Below are 15,627 nucleotides of genomic sequence, written 5' to 3'. Positions count from 1 at the left end.
AATCATATTTTACAAACGAACTGTTATTTACAATCATTAACTTTCCAACAGATACTTATACCATATATAATTTTTTACATTAAGGATTCATGGATATTACACTTCAGATGACAAAAACACACGATTGATATCACTTAGATCACAAAAACATACAAATTCTACACTTAAGGTCACAAAAACGCAGAAGCACCACATTTCATAATACAATAACACACAAATAATACACTACATCACAATAATACATGAATATTATACTTTAGGTGACTAGAACACATATGTACTACATTTCAGACCACAAGTGCTCATACGTATTATATTTAAAACCTAAAGAACATAGGAATACTACACTTCAAGTCACAAGTATTACACCGAAGACCACAGGGACACGTACGTGTCACATTTTAGTTAGCAAGAATGAATTACTAAAGTCCAGATCACAAGGAAACATAAGGAACACACATGAAAATTACACTTAATATAACGAAAACACATAAGTATCACATTTCAAATCATAAGAACACGAGTGCCAAACTCAGCTCGCAAGAAAAGAACACATTACCATACACTTCAAATCACAAGGACACGTGAATACCACACGTCATATCCCAATGACACGTGAACACTGCACTCCAGATTACAAGGACATAGTTGTACTACATTTTAGATGACAAGAACCTTTGCGTGTTATACTACAGGCCACACACTTATCTCCTCAGAATTCTTTGATATCATGTTGTTGTTTTTTAATTTTCCTAATTATTTTTACAGTTTCGGTGATGACGGCTTCCTTACAAAACACCTCGCATGTCTCATTAGAATATAGCGAAACTTATGTACAACTTGGTGGTTGAGCGTATGTGTGTTACGTGACTAAATAGTCTGAACGGTTACTTCTAGTGTTTCCTGTTTCTGACACAAGGTGTTCGGTTTCCCTTTACGCTGTCATCCAAAGTGGATGGCATTAACAAGATACAGTTTATCCATACAGTTTAAGAATAAAGATACTTAATAATAATAAAACTTTTCGTCGTTGAATCACCATTTTAAAGAGAAATGGAAAACGCATCTTAAGAACTTTTGAAATATGTTTTTTTTTTATTTGGAAAAACCTTTTAAAAATCTAAAAAAAGAAAAGTCCAGGAACAACTTTTTCATACTAATCTGGCGAATTGGCAAAAGAAAAAAACGTATAAATTACTTAGAGCGGCTACAAAGTTAACAGTGTAGTCATATATTACTAAAATAATAGTTAAATATACAAAGTTTAAAATCCTGTTTCCAAGTGAAAATCAATATTAGTATTTATTTTTTAAAATCGAAATTTGAAAACTCGGTTCCCGCTTATCAGTCATTGCTGAGTGATTCATTGTTTTCATAAAATTATTTTCGGAATTTTATTCATTGTATTATACAAGTTATTACAATTTCTTATATATATATATATATATATGTTTTGCAATGTACAACAGTCGTTGAAAGATACGGGATAGCTCCTGTGATCAACTACCACTTCTCCATTAAGCACTCTAACAGTAAAAACCACAAGCATGGCTGTTATGTTATAAGGTGATTTACCTTGAAACTCTAGCAACATTTAGCTGGTTTGCCGTTTATAAAAATTGCTCTCACAAAAGCAGAGTAATTTCCAACAGTGCTGGTTTACAGTCAATCACCACATAAAATAGCCAACACCCAAAGGGCGACAGTTCCTAGCACTGCCACACCATCTGGTGGCGACCAGGTTGGGGCAAGGTCTTCCTCCACGTTTAGGACTTTTAATGATTTTTCTGATTTTAGTCATATGTCCGAAGCCGCAAGATTTCGAGCAGGCACTCCAGTTTGACCATTCGCTAACCTTGCAAGGTCGAGGACGATCTAAGAAATGGAAACAAAAAGTCTTAGAGAATACGTAAAACAAATCAACACATCTAAGCTACCTTGAAATACAAACAATATACCTTAACATAACAATTATAGCAAATTAGTGTTTGGTTGTTAAACATTACGTCTGTTTTGTATCTTTCTTTCTTCCAGTTAGATATATTAGGCTGAACTCACACGTACCACTTTTTAAAAAGGATTCATTATAATAGATATATATAACGAAGCCTCACCACGTCATTTTCGTCTGCGTGTCGATAATACTTCCTGAAGTAACTCCACAGTGTAGTTTCCACTCCAAAAGACTTCATCGCGAAACTTTCAGGTTAAAAGCACACCACTTCTCTCTTGTTGCTTTCCACAATCCATGTAGCATACTAGAACGGCTATTTCTCACGTCCCTTTCAATAGTCCTATCGTAAAGAAAGCCATAGGTACTATGCCTGGTGACATTAACAGCACGGCACGTCTTGGTCTAGAATAGCATGGATGTCCGTTTCATTCTCCAACTGACTGAGGTATATGATGATTGAACAAATATGTGTGGAAGCATCTAGTGTCAGGGTAATTTGTGTCGTCTTTCCAGAGGAAGATCCTTATTTATCATGTTGCTTGTAACATATGGTTAACTGTTACCATTAAATTTTATTTTCGTGGATTTGAACCTGTTAAAAGAAACGTCACTTGCTTCCCATAGCTGGGGTACATCTCGTTTCAGGTCCTTTTCTGAATAGTCTTGGTGTCTCAAATTGTTCCATTTCTCTTTTCCAATGAAATGAAGTACTAGGGATATCCCATCTAAGGAATTCTAAAGTACTAATCGTACGACATTTTCTGGATCAGGGCGTGTGGATATTTTCTTTCAAAAACGGCAGGTTTATACTCTTTCTAAAGCGATTAGTTTTCGCTGGCAACAAAGGATCTTTTCAACGCCAAACAATACGAAAACGTAGTTCTGATACATACCGTTCCACGGCGACTTTATATCGGCAGCGATTTTCACATTCAAAATCGTTTTGATTGAATGTGTTCAATCCTCAGTGTTACATGTGGTCATGTGAGAGTTAGGTTACAGAATAATATGAAACTAAGCATGCATAAACTTTATTTAATGTTAGTTCTCAAATGTAGTTTTCTGGCTCCTCATGCGCTTTTCAATATAGCTCTTTCTTCCTCAAGATTCAAATATAAAAATATCTATTACGACTACGTAAATATGCGTGTAAAAACCCTTTTCAATTATTCTTCTGAGCCACCAACAAACATTTTAGTCAAAGTGCGAATTTAAAAATATGCGCAAAGGGAAAAATGTGAAGACAAGGTTATTTGGAAAACGTATTTTTGTTCGGCTGAGAGTGAAAGGAGACCTGAACAACATATATCAAAATAAAATATTTGTAAATTCTGTGAAGCATGTGTAAACCTAGAACAGAAGAAGTGTAAATTGTGGGAACGGTTAGTAACATACTGTACACAAAAATGTACGGATATGTGTGTGAACATGCAGTAAACATAATAAAGTTCAGATACATGCGCACGCAAGAAGTATGAGACTGTGGGCGTGAACATGAAGTAATGTATATTATTGAGATGTGTTAGTAACTGTTAATAGACAATAAATACAGATAGCAAAGAAAGGCCCTTTCAGCCGTGGGGGCGTTATAATGTGAGGGTCAATCCCACTTTTCGTTGGTAAAAGAGTAGCCAAAGAGTTGGCGGTGGGTGGTGATAACTAGCTGCCTTCCCTCTAGTCTTACACTGCTAAATTAGGGACGGCTAGCACAGATAGCCCTCGAGTAGTTTTGTGCGAAATTCCAAAAACAAACAAACAAACATTCTAATCCATTAGAAAATTAGAATTGTCAATGACAAGAAAAGTGTTTTTCAGAGTGACGTGTAGATGGCGCCAGTCATATAACCACATTTTACCATTTCTTTTAAGTAATGTATATTACTGTGCCGAGTAAAATGTTTACGAATTAAACCATAGAGTCTTGAATGTAAAAAAGAATTCATGTATTGAAAGAACAAAATGTTTTATAATATCACCAACTAAATAATCAGTTTTTAGCTCTGCAAGATTTTTAATAAAACTTGTATTTTCAATGAACACTTGGGTTTGTTTTATTTTCTAAAATTAAAAACTTACTTCGACGTAGTTCTTCAAAGAGAAGTTTCTTCTTTCGCTTCATTATTTCTTTATCTTTACGAAGTTTGACTGCTCGCGGTTCGTCTGACAGTTGTGGGTTTGGAACATTTGTCGAGATAGTTTCTACTGATTTTTTTTTTATGTTTTGGCTGTTATTATAAGACACACCAATGGCTTTAACCGCCCTCTGGCTGTCTTTATCAGTTTCTTGGTTCATAATTTTCTGTTTAACGGATTGAGTGTTCATTTCGTTTATCGTGAGGTTGTAAAGGTTGACCTTCATGAACTTGAACGTGGCTATAGGGGGTAATTTTCGCAGAGCTGGGTAATAGAAGGAATTTGCTGGATGGCTGGGATAGTGAGCTGTGATTTGAGATATTTTTAGTCTCGGTTTTAGCTCCCAGTTTGGAGATGTGAACGTAAATCCGGCGTCCGTTCCAGCGTCAACCGGGCCTACTCCAATTCGTGTTTGTTCCACCCATACTCCGTTAGGACATAATTCTAGGCTATCAACTCCGACAAACCAATCAGGGCTTGGAATTATCTTTGATATTAGCGATACCTATAAGAAATAGACACATTCGCAAATGAAACTATATATTTTATACAGGTAGAAACTGGTAATAAAATAAAACGGCAATATAAAATGTTAATGTTTTGAACATTTCTCAGATTATACATTCACTTTTAAGTTTTCGGTTTATAAAATTCTTAACTGACACTTTATTACTTTTAGTTTTCTCCATCACAGCTGAATGACTATCCATTCTTTTAACTTTAAGTGTTTAATATTTAAAAGGTTCATTGATTACTCCAAATATGGTACCATAACTTAACGAACAGGGTAAACGTAGTTTAAATGACCAAATTACACCAGTCGTTTCTACATTTGAAGAACATTTCGTAATGACGAGAAACCCACTTGAAGTAAAAATGTGTCTCAGAACAGCTGGTATGGGTATTAAAACTTTTACTAAAATAAAGTAGAGAACCACGTTTCGACCTTTTTATTCATTTTAAGACTAACAAAAGCCTGTTGCTAACCTGAAGATGACCTAAGAAGGTCGAAACGTTGTTTTCTGCTTTATTTTGGTAAAAGTATTAATACCCATACCAGCTGTCCTGAAAAACATTTGAAAAAGATTTATTTTTGTTCTTCAAGCAAACATATCAGGCTAGCAATTTTCAAAGTAATACCTTATAACAACAATTGGAAAACGTTTTTATGCAGTAAATAATAGTCGGCGGCTCGTCACATAATGAAAGATTCTGAGAAGACCTCGCCTACTTAGGAAGCACGTGCAGAAATCGGCAACTTGAAATGATGTCGGAAAGTACCATTAGCGTTTGCCACCAGAGGCGCTGTTTTTGCTTTTAAAGTTGCACTACCTCTCAATTTTTCAAGTGGTAGACTAAAGGGAAAGCAGCTAGTCCATGTCACCCACAGTCAACACGTGAGCCACTGATATCGAACAGAGGGACATCAATGTCGGATTTTATAGATGACCCACGATATAATAATGCAGAGAGCGATTTATTTTATTCGTTGGTAATGGAGCGCGAAATTTGGAAACTCACCTATCCACACTGCCGCACACTGAGCAATTGGGTTGCCACCAGAGGTGGTTTTTATTCTAAGTTGACAAAATAATTTTTTTCAATGCAATAGCAGTAATGAAGTGACCGATCATTGGTGTCAAATATCACGAGTCTTATATGGAAACACATAACCTGAATCTTTCGGTTTAGTGACTTGAAGTTAATTTCTAGGACAAATTAACATGTTTTTCTTTGTTTTTATTCTTAAAAGAAATATAAGAATGTATTTTATATTTAGTTGTTAATAAGTCAGCTGCTTCTGCGCAGTGAATGTTGTACAACCTGTTGTCTTAATTGAATATACATATATTGTAAAAAGCAAAAAGATTCGTATGCGTCTTATTGCTTAAGTGTTTATATTACACGAATCTTGTATTCCCGTCAGGTCAAAATACTTTATTAACATCTGGATGTAATGGGTGCGAAATCAGACAAAGTTGCTATATGTTAAGAGTGTTCGATTCAACTGTTTGAAGTACTTAAGAAAATAAAAAGAAAATGAGATATCTTGTTTCCTATTAAAGCAACTAATATACAAGTTACTTATGGAATCATTTGTCCCGTAACTTAACCTTTTTGTTTGTCATTCTTAACATCTGTTGCAAAGTGGTAATGCACTTTGGTGAATTTTTTAAAATTTTGTAAGCCTAAAAGATTCACAGAACTGTACTGCTGATTCACTGTTCCTCTTTCCAGTGCCAATAAACAACAGTTTGTATATACGTTTGCTTTTACCGTCTTTCTAGTGAAGTCTTATAAAAGCGTATAGATCTTCATGTATATTACTCTAACTGCTGAAAAATTTCTCTGAAAAGTACCGTTAGCGATTTACCAGTGGTAGTAACTGTTTTTTGTAAAAACTAAGGAAATCTGGAAACAAAAACGCCACTTAAGTTTGGACCAGTGATTGGTTATTGGATACAAAGCCTTGAGCAGCATTTGCAAATACAAATATTGTCAACTAACAAAATGTTATTCTAGAATGTTTCCACGATGGGTCAGCGTAAGTTTATGGACTTGTAAACTGAAAATTTGGAGTTCGATTCCCCGCAATGGACAGAGCAAATAGCCCAGGTAAGGAATATGTCAAATGTGCTTGCCAGTTTTCTACTCGTAGGTGCCATATACAAGCCATAGTTTTCAACTAGAAGGTGCTATGCACACGACACAGTTTTGAAATAGAAGTTGCCGTATACACGCCACAGTTTAAAACTAGAAGGTGACAAATATGTTTATAATCTCCAGCCATTAAAATGTACATTGTTGACAATGTGTAAGCCCTTCATATATTATGTCCAAAAATTTAGTACGATTTTTATCGACTTTAAATCACTGCTCACTAATCCAGTAAATTACTTCCATTACTCAACTTTGCGGAAAGTAGCCCCTCAACATAAGCAGCTTAGACTGGGCTTTCCCTCTAATCTACTACTTGAATAGCAGAGAGCTAGTGCAGTGCAGCTTTCCACGAAATCTAAGAAGAAGAACAGCGCCTCTGGTAGCAAACTTAGTGTTAAGCTTTGAGACCTAAGATCTCTTTTAACGGAGAAAAATATCAAATCTTCAAATATTTTACGAATTCATAAGTAATCTGCTATCTATTAGTTGCTTAAAGAATAAACGAAATACCGTATTATTATTTTACTTTGTTAAATCCTTCATAATACTGAATCGAACATTGATCAAGCATTGTGTCTCAGAACGGCTAGTATGGGTGTTAACATTTTTATTGATAAGCAGAGAACAACGTTTCAACCTTCCTAGGTCATCTTCAGATTAACAAAGAGAGTTTGCAAGTGACCGTTGCTGGACACACGTCTTAGGGACAAGAGTATCAACGGGTACGGGATTGATCAAGCATTTTACGAATACTTGACCCAAAAATCATTCCGTATGGATTAAATGATCAAATATATTGGTTGCGTTTTAGCGAAAGGTAATCACCAAATATATTTCGTACATTTTAGCGGCAGAGAATTATCAAATATACTTGGTAGCTTTTAGCGACAGCAAATTGTATGATATATTTAGTACATTTTAGCAGCAGGAAATAATGAGATATATTTAAGTTTAAAAAATATACTTTATCAGTAATGGATATTTGATATCCATTACCCAGCTGCACTAGACTAGACTTTCCTTCTTGCGTATCACTTCAAAAGTAGAGAGTTAGTGAAGCCTTATTGCACTAGCGTATATATTCCCTGCATTTTATCAGGGAATAACATATTTCCGAATAACGGAAGGATATCTCGACTAGACTATCACCAAAATCTTTTTGGCACAATTTTCGCGAGAGGATATTATCAAACATATATAGTACACTTTACGTATGGATGTCTTACCATTGCAACGTGTTATATATTAGTTGCTACAATACGAAACAAGACACCATATTTATAGCCAAAAAAGAATTTTCCGTTTCTTTTTATTCAGAAAGAAAATCTACCATATCTTGAGTTTACAGTGTTAATACTCAGGTTCTACAGATAATGTTACAATGATGTTAATATTCAGGTTCTACAGATAATGTTACAATGATGTTAATACTCAGGTTCTACAGAAAATGTTACAATGATGTTAATACTCAGGTTCTACAGATAATGTTACAATGATGTTAATACTCAGGTTCTACAGATAATGTTACAGTAGTGTTAATATTCAGGTTCTACAGATAATATTACAATAATGTTAGCATAATGGTTGAAACTAACTAGGTCTAGGGTATATTATGACTTTTAAAAAACTTTTTTGTAACATAGAAACGTTACGTAAAATCAAACCTTGGAGTGATTCCCATCAAGGAAAACATTCGTTTCGGTTGATCCAACGCCTATGTGGACTGCTGGTGCAGAAAAGATGTCAAAAATACCGCCCCTCCCTTGTGACAGGTGATCTACCAGACTATCGGAGTTCCCAGTTTCAGCGAATAGCTTCAGTCTGTCGGAGGCCAGATCTCCTAGCTTCCAGAGGTGGAAAGCCTGATTATGTGTACAACCTGGAAAGCAGTTTCATAACCTTGTATTTAATAAGCTGTTAGTTTAATTCAGTACCACGGTATCTAAGGATGCATGTGTGTATGTATATCGAATATAAAGTTTGTCCCTCCTTCACGTAAATCCCGAAACTATGGTGCTTAAAATGTACGTTACACAAAATAATCCCGAAATTATGGTGCTTAAGATGTACGTTACACAAAATAATCCCGAAACTATCGTGCTTAAGATGTACGTTACACAAAATCTGCAATTACAGAACCATCCCCTTTCAATAATGTGTTTAAATTTTATCTTTTTAATTTAAAGGAAAAATACGCGAGGAAACGTCAGAGACCTAATTACGAGTGTTTTAACTAGTTACTCACCAAGGGCTTTTGACCACTGGGCGTGCGGTCTCCAACTTGGGTAGTGCTTGGGAAATTTTTTTAATGACCAGTCAGTTTCCATGGTAACCTTATACATTGTTAGTTCGCCTTGCGGACAAGTGGTGAAGCCAAGAGAAACAGATCCTAGTAAAACTGCAACCGTAATCAATCCGAAGAATTGTGATCTCCGAAACTCATCGGCATAAACGAGATGCATGTTTTTCGAGGTATTTTATGAACACAAATACAGAACCTAGAAATTCTGGACAAGTGAGGAATTGTCTTCTTTCTCCGCTACTGACTGAACAGTTTCACTCAATATTCAGCTTATAACGAGTGTTCAAAATTAAACAGATGTCTGAACAAGTTAGCGACCAAACACCAAGCTCTGATTTTAAACATTTTCGGGAGCACTTTATACTTTCTATCATTTACCGCGTCAAAGATCACGCTCACGATTCGATTGGACGAGAGGAGTAGCAACGGCACTACGTGACGGGAGTCCCGTTATTTGATATTCGTAAACCCAGGAAAAGAACCAGACAACGCACGTTTCGTTGGGCAGGTTCCGCTTGCTTTGTTATTGCCCTGGAGGTTCCAAGCACTTCTTATGAATTTCGTGATTATTGTGAACACTAAAATCTGAAGCGACCCAAATATAGAAATATACAAACAAAAACGCTTTCACTTATAAGTATGTTCACAAACACACTGAATTAAGTTAACTTAATAAGGCACACTAGTTTATTAAGGCTTAAGAAATGGATTTTGTCTTGTACGAAATGACCAGAAATGCTAAAGGAAACCGAAGATACTGCTTTGTTTTGTTGGCTTTGTAAACGTTTAAATAATAAAGGAATATTTTTTTTTGTAGTTTCATTTATATACTAATCGTCAAATCACCCTTTCACACCTTCATGATTAGGGGTTCAAATCCCCGTAGCACCAAACATGCTCGCCCTTTCAGCTGTGGGGACGTTATAATTTGATAGTCAATCCCACTATTTGTTTGTAAAAGAGTAGCTCAACAGTTGGTGTTGGGTAGTCATGACTAGCTGCCTTCCCTCTAGTCTTACATTGCTAAATTATGGACGACCAGCGCAGATAGCCCTCGTATGGCTTTGCGCAAAATTCAAAACAAACAAACGCCTTTATCCGCAAAACAGTTTTAAGTTTCACCTTTTTTAATTTTTTTTTTACTTTGTGGTACCTCGAAGTAGTGACGTGTGAAGATGATTGTTATGAAGTAATAAAGATTGTTGCGTTTATAATAACTTTGTTCGTAAACTTAGCAGTGACGAAAAGCGTGTTCTACGTTTAAAAAAATATTATTGTGTGGTTTTAACAACATGTTACATCCTAGAGCTTATTCAGAGACAAAAATCTAACGATTCTGAGAAACTGGTTCTAAAGTAAACAAAAATCTTGTGTTGGTAATGATGTACTGTTCATAGACTAACATTTAGCGATAGTAAAACAAAAAGAAACTGTTTCTAAAGTAACTATGAAACGCTAGCAGAAAGGATGGACAACGTTGCAGTTGTGTTGAGAACCAGGTTCTACATGTAATGTTACAGTGATATTGAGAACCAGGTTCTACAGATAATGTTACAGTAGTGTTAAGACTCACGTTCTACAGACAATGTTACAGTAGTGTTAAGACTCACGTTCTACAGATAATTTAACAGTATTCTTAAGACTCGACAGATAATGTTACAGTGATGTTGTGAATCGGGTGCAACAGATGATGTTACAGCAGTGTTAAGACACGTTCTACAAATAATGTTACAGTATTCTTAAGACTCAGGTTCTACATATAATGCTAAAAGGTGGACAAGTTTAACTAATTTTGGTTGTTAAGCTAGAAACTCGTTGTTGCTATAAAAAGCACAACCATGAAAAGATGCATTTAAAGAATTGTAACAACAACCAGAAACCGGATGTAAAGTTAAAAATATTAAATGTTGAAAACTAATTTTTAATGATGATAATTATAGTGATTTTAAACACTTTATGAAAAGAAAATAACAATGATTTATGCCACTTAATGAATAAGAGTGTAATTTCATATTTCCCTGCTTTGTTTTGTAGATAGTATGGACGCTGTACAGTATTTCTCACGGTTTTTACTCTTGTTGAAACATCGAACAAAAAGCTTCCAAGTGAGTTATAAAAACGTAATCAGTCCAATTAGTTACACAAAAGACTTTCAAAAGGGAAGTGTAACTGTAACGCACAAAACCAGGGGGCGTTTACGACACAAGAAGTTATCTGATAATATTACATAAATTCCAACAACAGCTGTGTGTGTTAACGAACTTACAGTACTACCAAAATACGAGAAAATTAGAATTACACAAAATGTATGTACACCACATAAGAATTCCGTTTCACTTCGCTATTGTATTATTTCTTTTCCTTTCCTCCGGTTGTTATCGCCACAGATATATTTTAAGTGGACGGTCTAATGTTTCTGGTGGCGCCAGTTTTATTTGGTTGACACACATTATAAGATCTTATTGGAATTTTGTAGAAATATCAAAACACCACGAGAGAAAGCTCTATACATTCTGTGGCCTGTTTTAGTTTGGGGTTTCAGATCCCAGTGTCAACTCACCTGAGTCGTTCTCTGACGAGACTATAAGTATGAGTGACAATCTATCAAGCAATTTCCCAGATATTAGCGTACACACTCACAGACTTTCGTCGAATAATGATTTATGTTAGTTGTTCATTAAAGAATGTATAGGACAGGTTTATTCCCGTTGATACAGATCACGGAGGCAGCCTATTGGCTCGAATTCACAGTTTCTCTGGATCGATTCTAACAAAGGAGGTCCTGTCCTTGTAAATCTGTGAATTCAAAGTGCACTAATCCTATGATACTGGAAGGATGCTGGATAATTTGTGGCACATCATGTTTTTATCTGCGTCTCTTTACCAGTGAAACATTAGCAATGTTACGCAATTTCCGTTTGATTTATACAGGTGACGTCATAACACTTGTATCAGCAACTCTGTCGCTCGTGAATTTTCAGCAGAGATTATTTCGAATCCTTTCCACCAACAAGTACATTATTGTTAACCCTTACAAATATAACGTGGTTTATTTCGATATGTTTCAATCACAGTAAATAAAAACAACGTACAACGTGTACAACAATAGTGAGAAGTGTAACATTTACTCTACGTGTACAACAATAGTGAGAAGTGTAACATTTACTCTAATGTGTGAGTGTGTATTAGTGTTAACATCACTTCGGTATCTTCATCATTTGTTATTTGTGTGTATGTACATAGTAACACATCTTTGTTTGTGATCTGCGTATTTGAATCACCTAATATCTCTCCGTGTGAATAAATATTTATTCGTATTATATTATCTGTCGTCTGTATTTACAAGCATGTTTTTAAGTTGATAATTTGTTTTCTGTGTGTGTATGAATATCTGTGGAGTTTTAATCATTGTTGTACCAGTGAGTACTTCTCATCATGGAAATATTTCAATCAGCAGTCTCTTAACTGGGCGCCATTCATTACCACTGGTACATCTGATATCGTTCAAAATGATATCCCTTAGCTTTTCATGGCGTAGTTTCTTTCAGTTTTTGATACAATATTTCACTGTTGTTTGAATTAAACACAAAGCTACACAATGAGCTACCTATGCTCTGCCCGCCACCGCATCGAAACCCGGTTTCTAGCGTTGTTACTCTGCAGACACACCCTTTTGAGCCACTGATGGGGGGGAGCTATATTTCATTCTAAATACTGTACGAATTTACAACTGGTCTCATTAATTTCTAATAACAAGTTTCATACACAAAGTGTGTTATCCTATATCACCTATACTCTTAAAAAGCGTACTTGACATAATCAGGTTTTTGAAGAGATTCAAGAGGCTCGTAAATATTGTATAGCCCGCAATATGTGAGTCACTGATTCGAATCCAATCATTAAACATATTTTGTTTTTCAGCGGCGATGGCTTTATAATTTGATGGTCAGTTTCACTATTCGTTGGGAAAACAGCACCTCAGTAAATGGCGAAGATCGCTAAGTGCCTTCTCTCTAATCTGTAAAATACATTTACCGGTGGTTTTGTTGCCCTTCGCTTGAATTTTTCTTATTTTCCCATTTTCATGTACGGCATTTAAACTACCTTTCTTGACAGGTATTACATATTAGATCGATATATCCCAGTCTACTTGAGAAAAACAAAACCAACAACAATAAAATCATAGTTAGAAAACAAGCTCAAGTTGCTGCAAGTTTATCTAATATAACTACACGTGGTTAACTTTATTTAATGAAACTATAAATAAAATAGTGGTATTTATAAGAGTGTACAGAATGTGAAACAGTTATGAGTATTCAGCGTATGACATGGTTTTACGAGTTAAAACAAAGAATCTTAAAAAACGAAGAATAAAACCTCTAGCGATATCGAAAAAACCCACTTGTAGAGAAATATATATGCAAAAACGGCTCGTTTGGGTTGAGAAATATTTTACATAGAAGAAGGTCGAAACGTTGTTCGCTCTTCTATGTAAAATATTTTCTCAACCCAAACGAGCCGTTTTTGCATATAAATAAAAACCCCAATAAAGAAAAAAAAATGGCTAAAAGGTATTTATAGCAGTATATGGAAGGAAACTGAAGCTCCATTATTTCAAAGTAAAGTTCAGGTAAAGTTGTAGTGAAAGCTAACTTAGCTAATGATACAGAAACATCCGAATGCGTGCTCACAAAGTAATAAGCATATGATTTTGAACGAATTGCATACGCGTATTTTAGACCGAAAGAAGTTGTGAAAGTCCATAACAATTTTTCAATGTAATATCCATATTTTAAGGACATCACACTCAGGCTAAGTGCTGTTTGTGTGAAATACTTTGCAAATAAAAAAACAAAACAAAGTTGAAATCAAAGCCGGTCGTTATGTGATGACACCGACATTGTGTCATCGTGCACCGTACTCATTGCATTCAAAAGTTTGACCAAGCAAACAACAAGTAAGGTGATTCTGAATGGAAAAGCCAATATGCAGCGTGGACTTCTCAATTAAAGACATTTTTAACGATACGAGAGTTGTAACGTTTGATCGAGAAATTTGCGAGAAGAGTTCTAAACAGACAAACAGATAAAAGCAATGGTATTATTTATATTGATTACGGATGGCTAGCTTTGCGCAAAATTCGAGAAAACAAAGAAATACATTACATGCAATATATTGTTCGGCGATACACATGTTCTGTTTAATAATATTGTTTATTACTTCTGTTTAATAGACAATAATTTGATACTTAGGTGATTCGTTTTGATTGTTATTTTCTCTGAAGAACAATTACAAGTTAGTATTAATAGAAGGTATCTCTGTAACTTTTGTTTGTAAGCAACCAACAACCATCTTTGCACAAACATCGAAGTTCACTTGCTCTTTTTGTATTTCTTAACAAATTATCTAATAAACTATAAAATTGTGTTAAGCAATCTTATATTTACTTTCCAATACTATAAGGTCCGGCATGACCAGGTGGTTAAGGCACTCGACTCGTAATCTGAGGGTCGCGGATTCGAATCCTTGTCACATCAAACATGATCGTCCTTTCAGCCGTGGGGGTGACATAATATGACGGCCAATCCCGCTATTCATTGGTGAAAGAATATTCCAAGAGTTGGGAGTGGGTGGAAATGACTAGTTTCCTTCCCTCTAGTTTTACCCTGCAAAATTAGGGACGGCTAGCGTATATAACCCTCTTGTAGCTTTGCGCGAAATTAAAAAAAACAACAAAACCTATACTACAAGAGAAAATTAAAAGACTGAAGATATACACTAGATTAACAAAGCAGAAGGAAGATAATATATTATGTAATATATTATCCATTAAACCTTTCCTGTTAATATAATATGTAATATTTTCACGATGTTATTTTATCTGAATTACTTCAGGTGAATTTCACAGTCTCTATTCTTTGTGTAAAGGTTTCTGTAATAAAAAGAGTTGTCATGTCCTTAGAATAGCACTAACAACGATTATAGCGCAATCTGGTGGGTAAATGGGCATTTTCTCTTATTTTATTGTACCTTGTTGCTCTTTCACGGGCCCGGCATGGCTCGGTAATTAGGACGCTAGACTCGCAATCTGCGGCTCGCAGGTTCAAATCCTCGTCTCACAAATTATGGCCACTCTTACAGCTGTGAACGTGTCATAATGTGTTGGTCAATCCCATTATTCATTTGTAAAAGAGTAGCTGAAAGGTTGGCGGTGGATGGTGTTGATTATCTGCCTACTCTGTAGTCCATCACTTCTAAATTAGGGACGGCTAGCTGCCGACAACCCTCGAGAAGTTTTGCGCGAAATTCAAAGCAAAACAAACAAATATACAAGTTTTGTTTTCGCAATAAAACAAACCATGCAACATGTATCCGGGTCTTATAGGGCTAATAGCTTGGATCTCACCTTACACTATGATTAGATCAATAATTGATGTATACGCCCGGCATGGCCAGGTGGGTTAAGGCGTTCGACTCGTAATCTGTGAGTTAAGAGTTCGAATCACCGTCGCACCAAACATGCCCGCCCTTTCAGCCGTGGGGGCGTTATAATGTGACTGTCAATCCCACTATTCGT

At 35.5% G+C, this 15,627-nt stretch overlaps 1 protein-coding gene across 1 annotated transcript; it reads right to left on the bottom strand.

Annotated features, from left to right (window-relative positions):
• Positions 1–1,072: 1,072 nt before the first annotated feature.
• Positions 1,073–9,391, bottom strand: LOC143257514 (spondin-2-like). The gene is made up of 4 exons (XM_076516286.1): positions 8,994–9,391; positions 8,413–8,627; positions 4,031–4,592; positions 1,073–1,875 (listed from the first exon to the last, which is right to left on the bottom strand). The coding sequence occupies exons 1-4, from the start codon at positions 9,208–9,210 to the stop codon at positions 1,670–1,672; spliced, it is 1,200 nt and encodes a 399-aa protein (XP_076372401.1). The 5' UTR covers positions 9,211–9,391; the 3' UTR covers positions 1,073–1,669.
• Positions 9,392–15,627: the final 6,236 nt, after the last annotated feature.

The sequence above is a fragment of the Tachypleus tridentatus genome, chromosome 7 (genome assembly GCF_004210375.1).
Source record: "Tachypleus tridentatus isolate NWPU-2018 chromosome 7, ASM421037v1, whole genome shotgun sequence".
NCBI lineage: Eukaryota > Metazoa > Arthropoda > Merostomata > Xiphosura > Limulidae > Tachypleus > Tachypleus tridentatus.
Note: the sequence above shows the minus strand (reverse complement) of the source record. Positions and strands in the feature narration are given on the sequence as shown.

Bases quoted from the DNA above. Each gene is read 5' to 3' on its own strand.
- LOC143257514 (XM_076516286.1), bottom strand. From the start codon at position 9,210: ATGCATCTCGTTTATGCCGATGAGTTTCGGAGATCACAATTCTTCGGA. The intron at 4,593-8,412 runs GTTTGATTTTAC...TATTTCTTATAG, and splicing joins TTGATGGGAATCACTCCAAG to GTATCGCTAATATCAAAGAT. The intron at 1,876-4,030 runs GTAAGTTTTTAA...TCCATTTCTTAG, and splicing joins CTTTGAAGAACTACGTCGAA to ATCGTCCTCGACCTTGCAAG.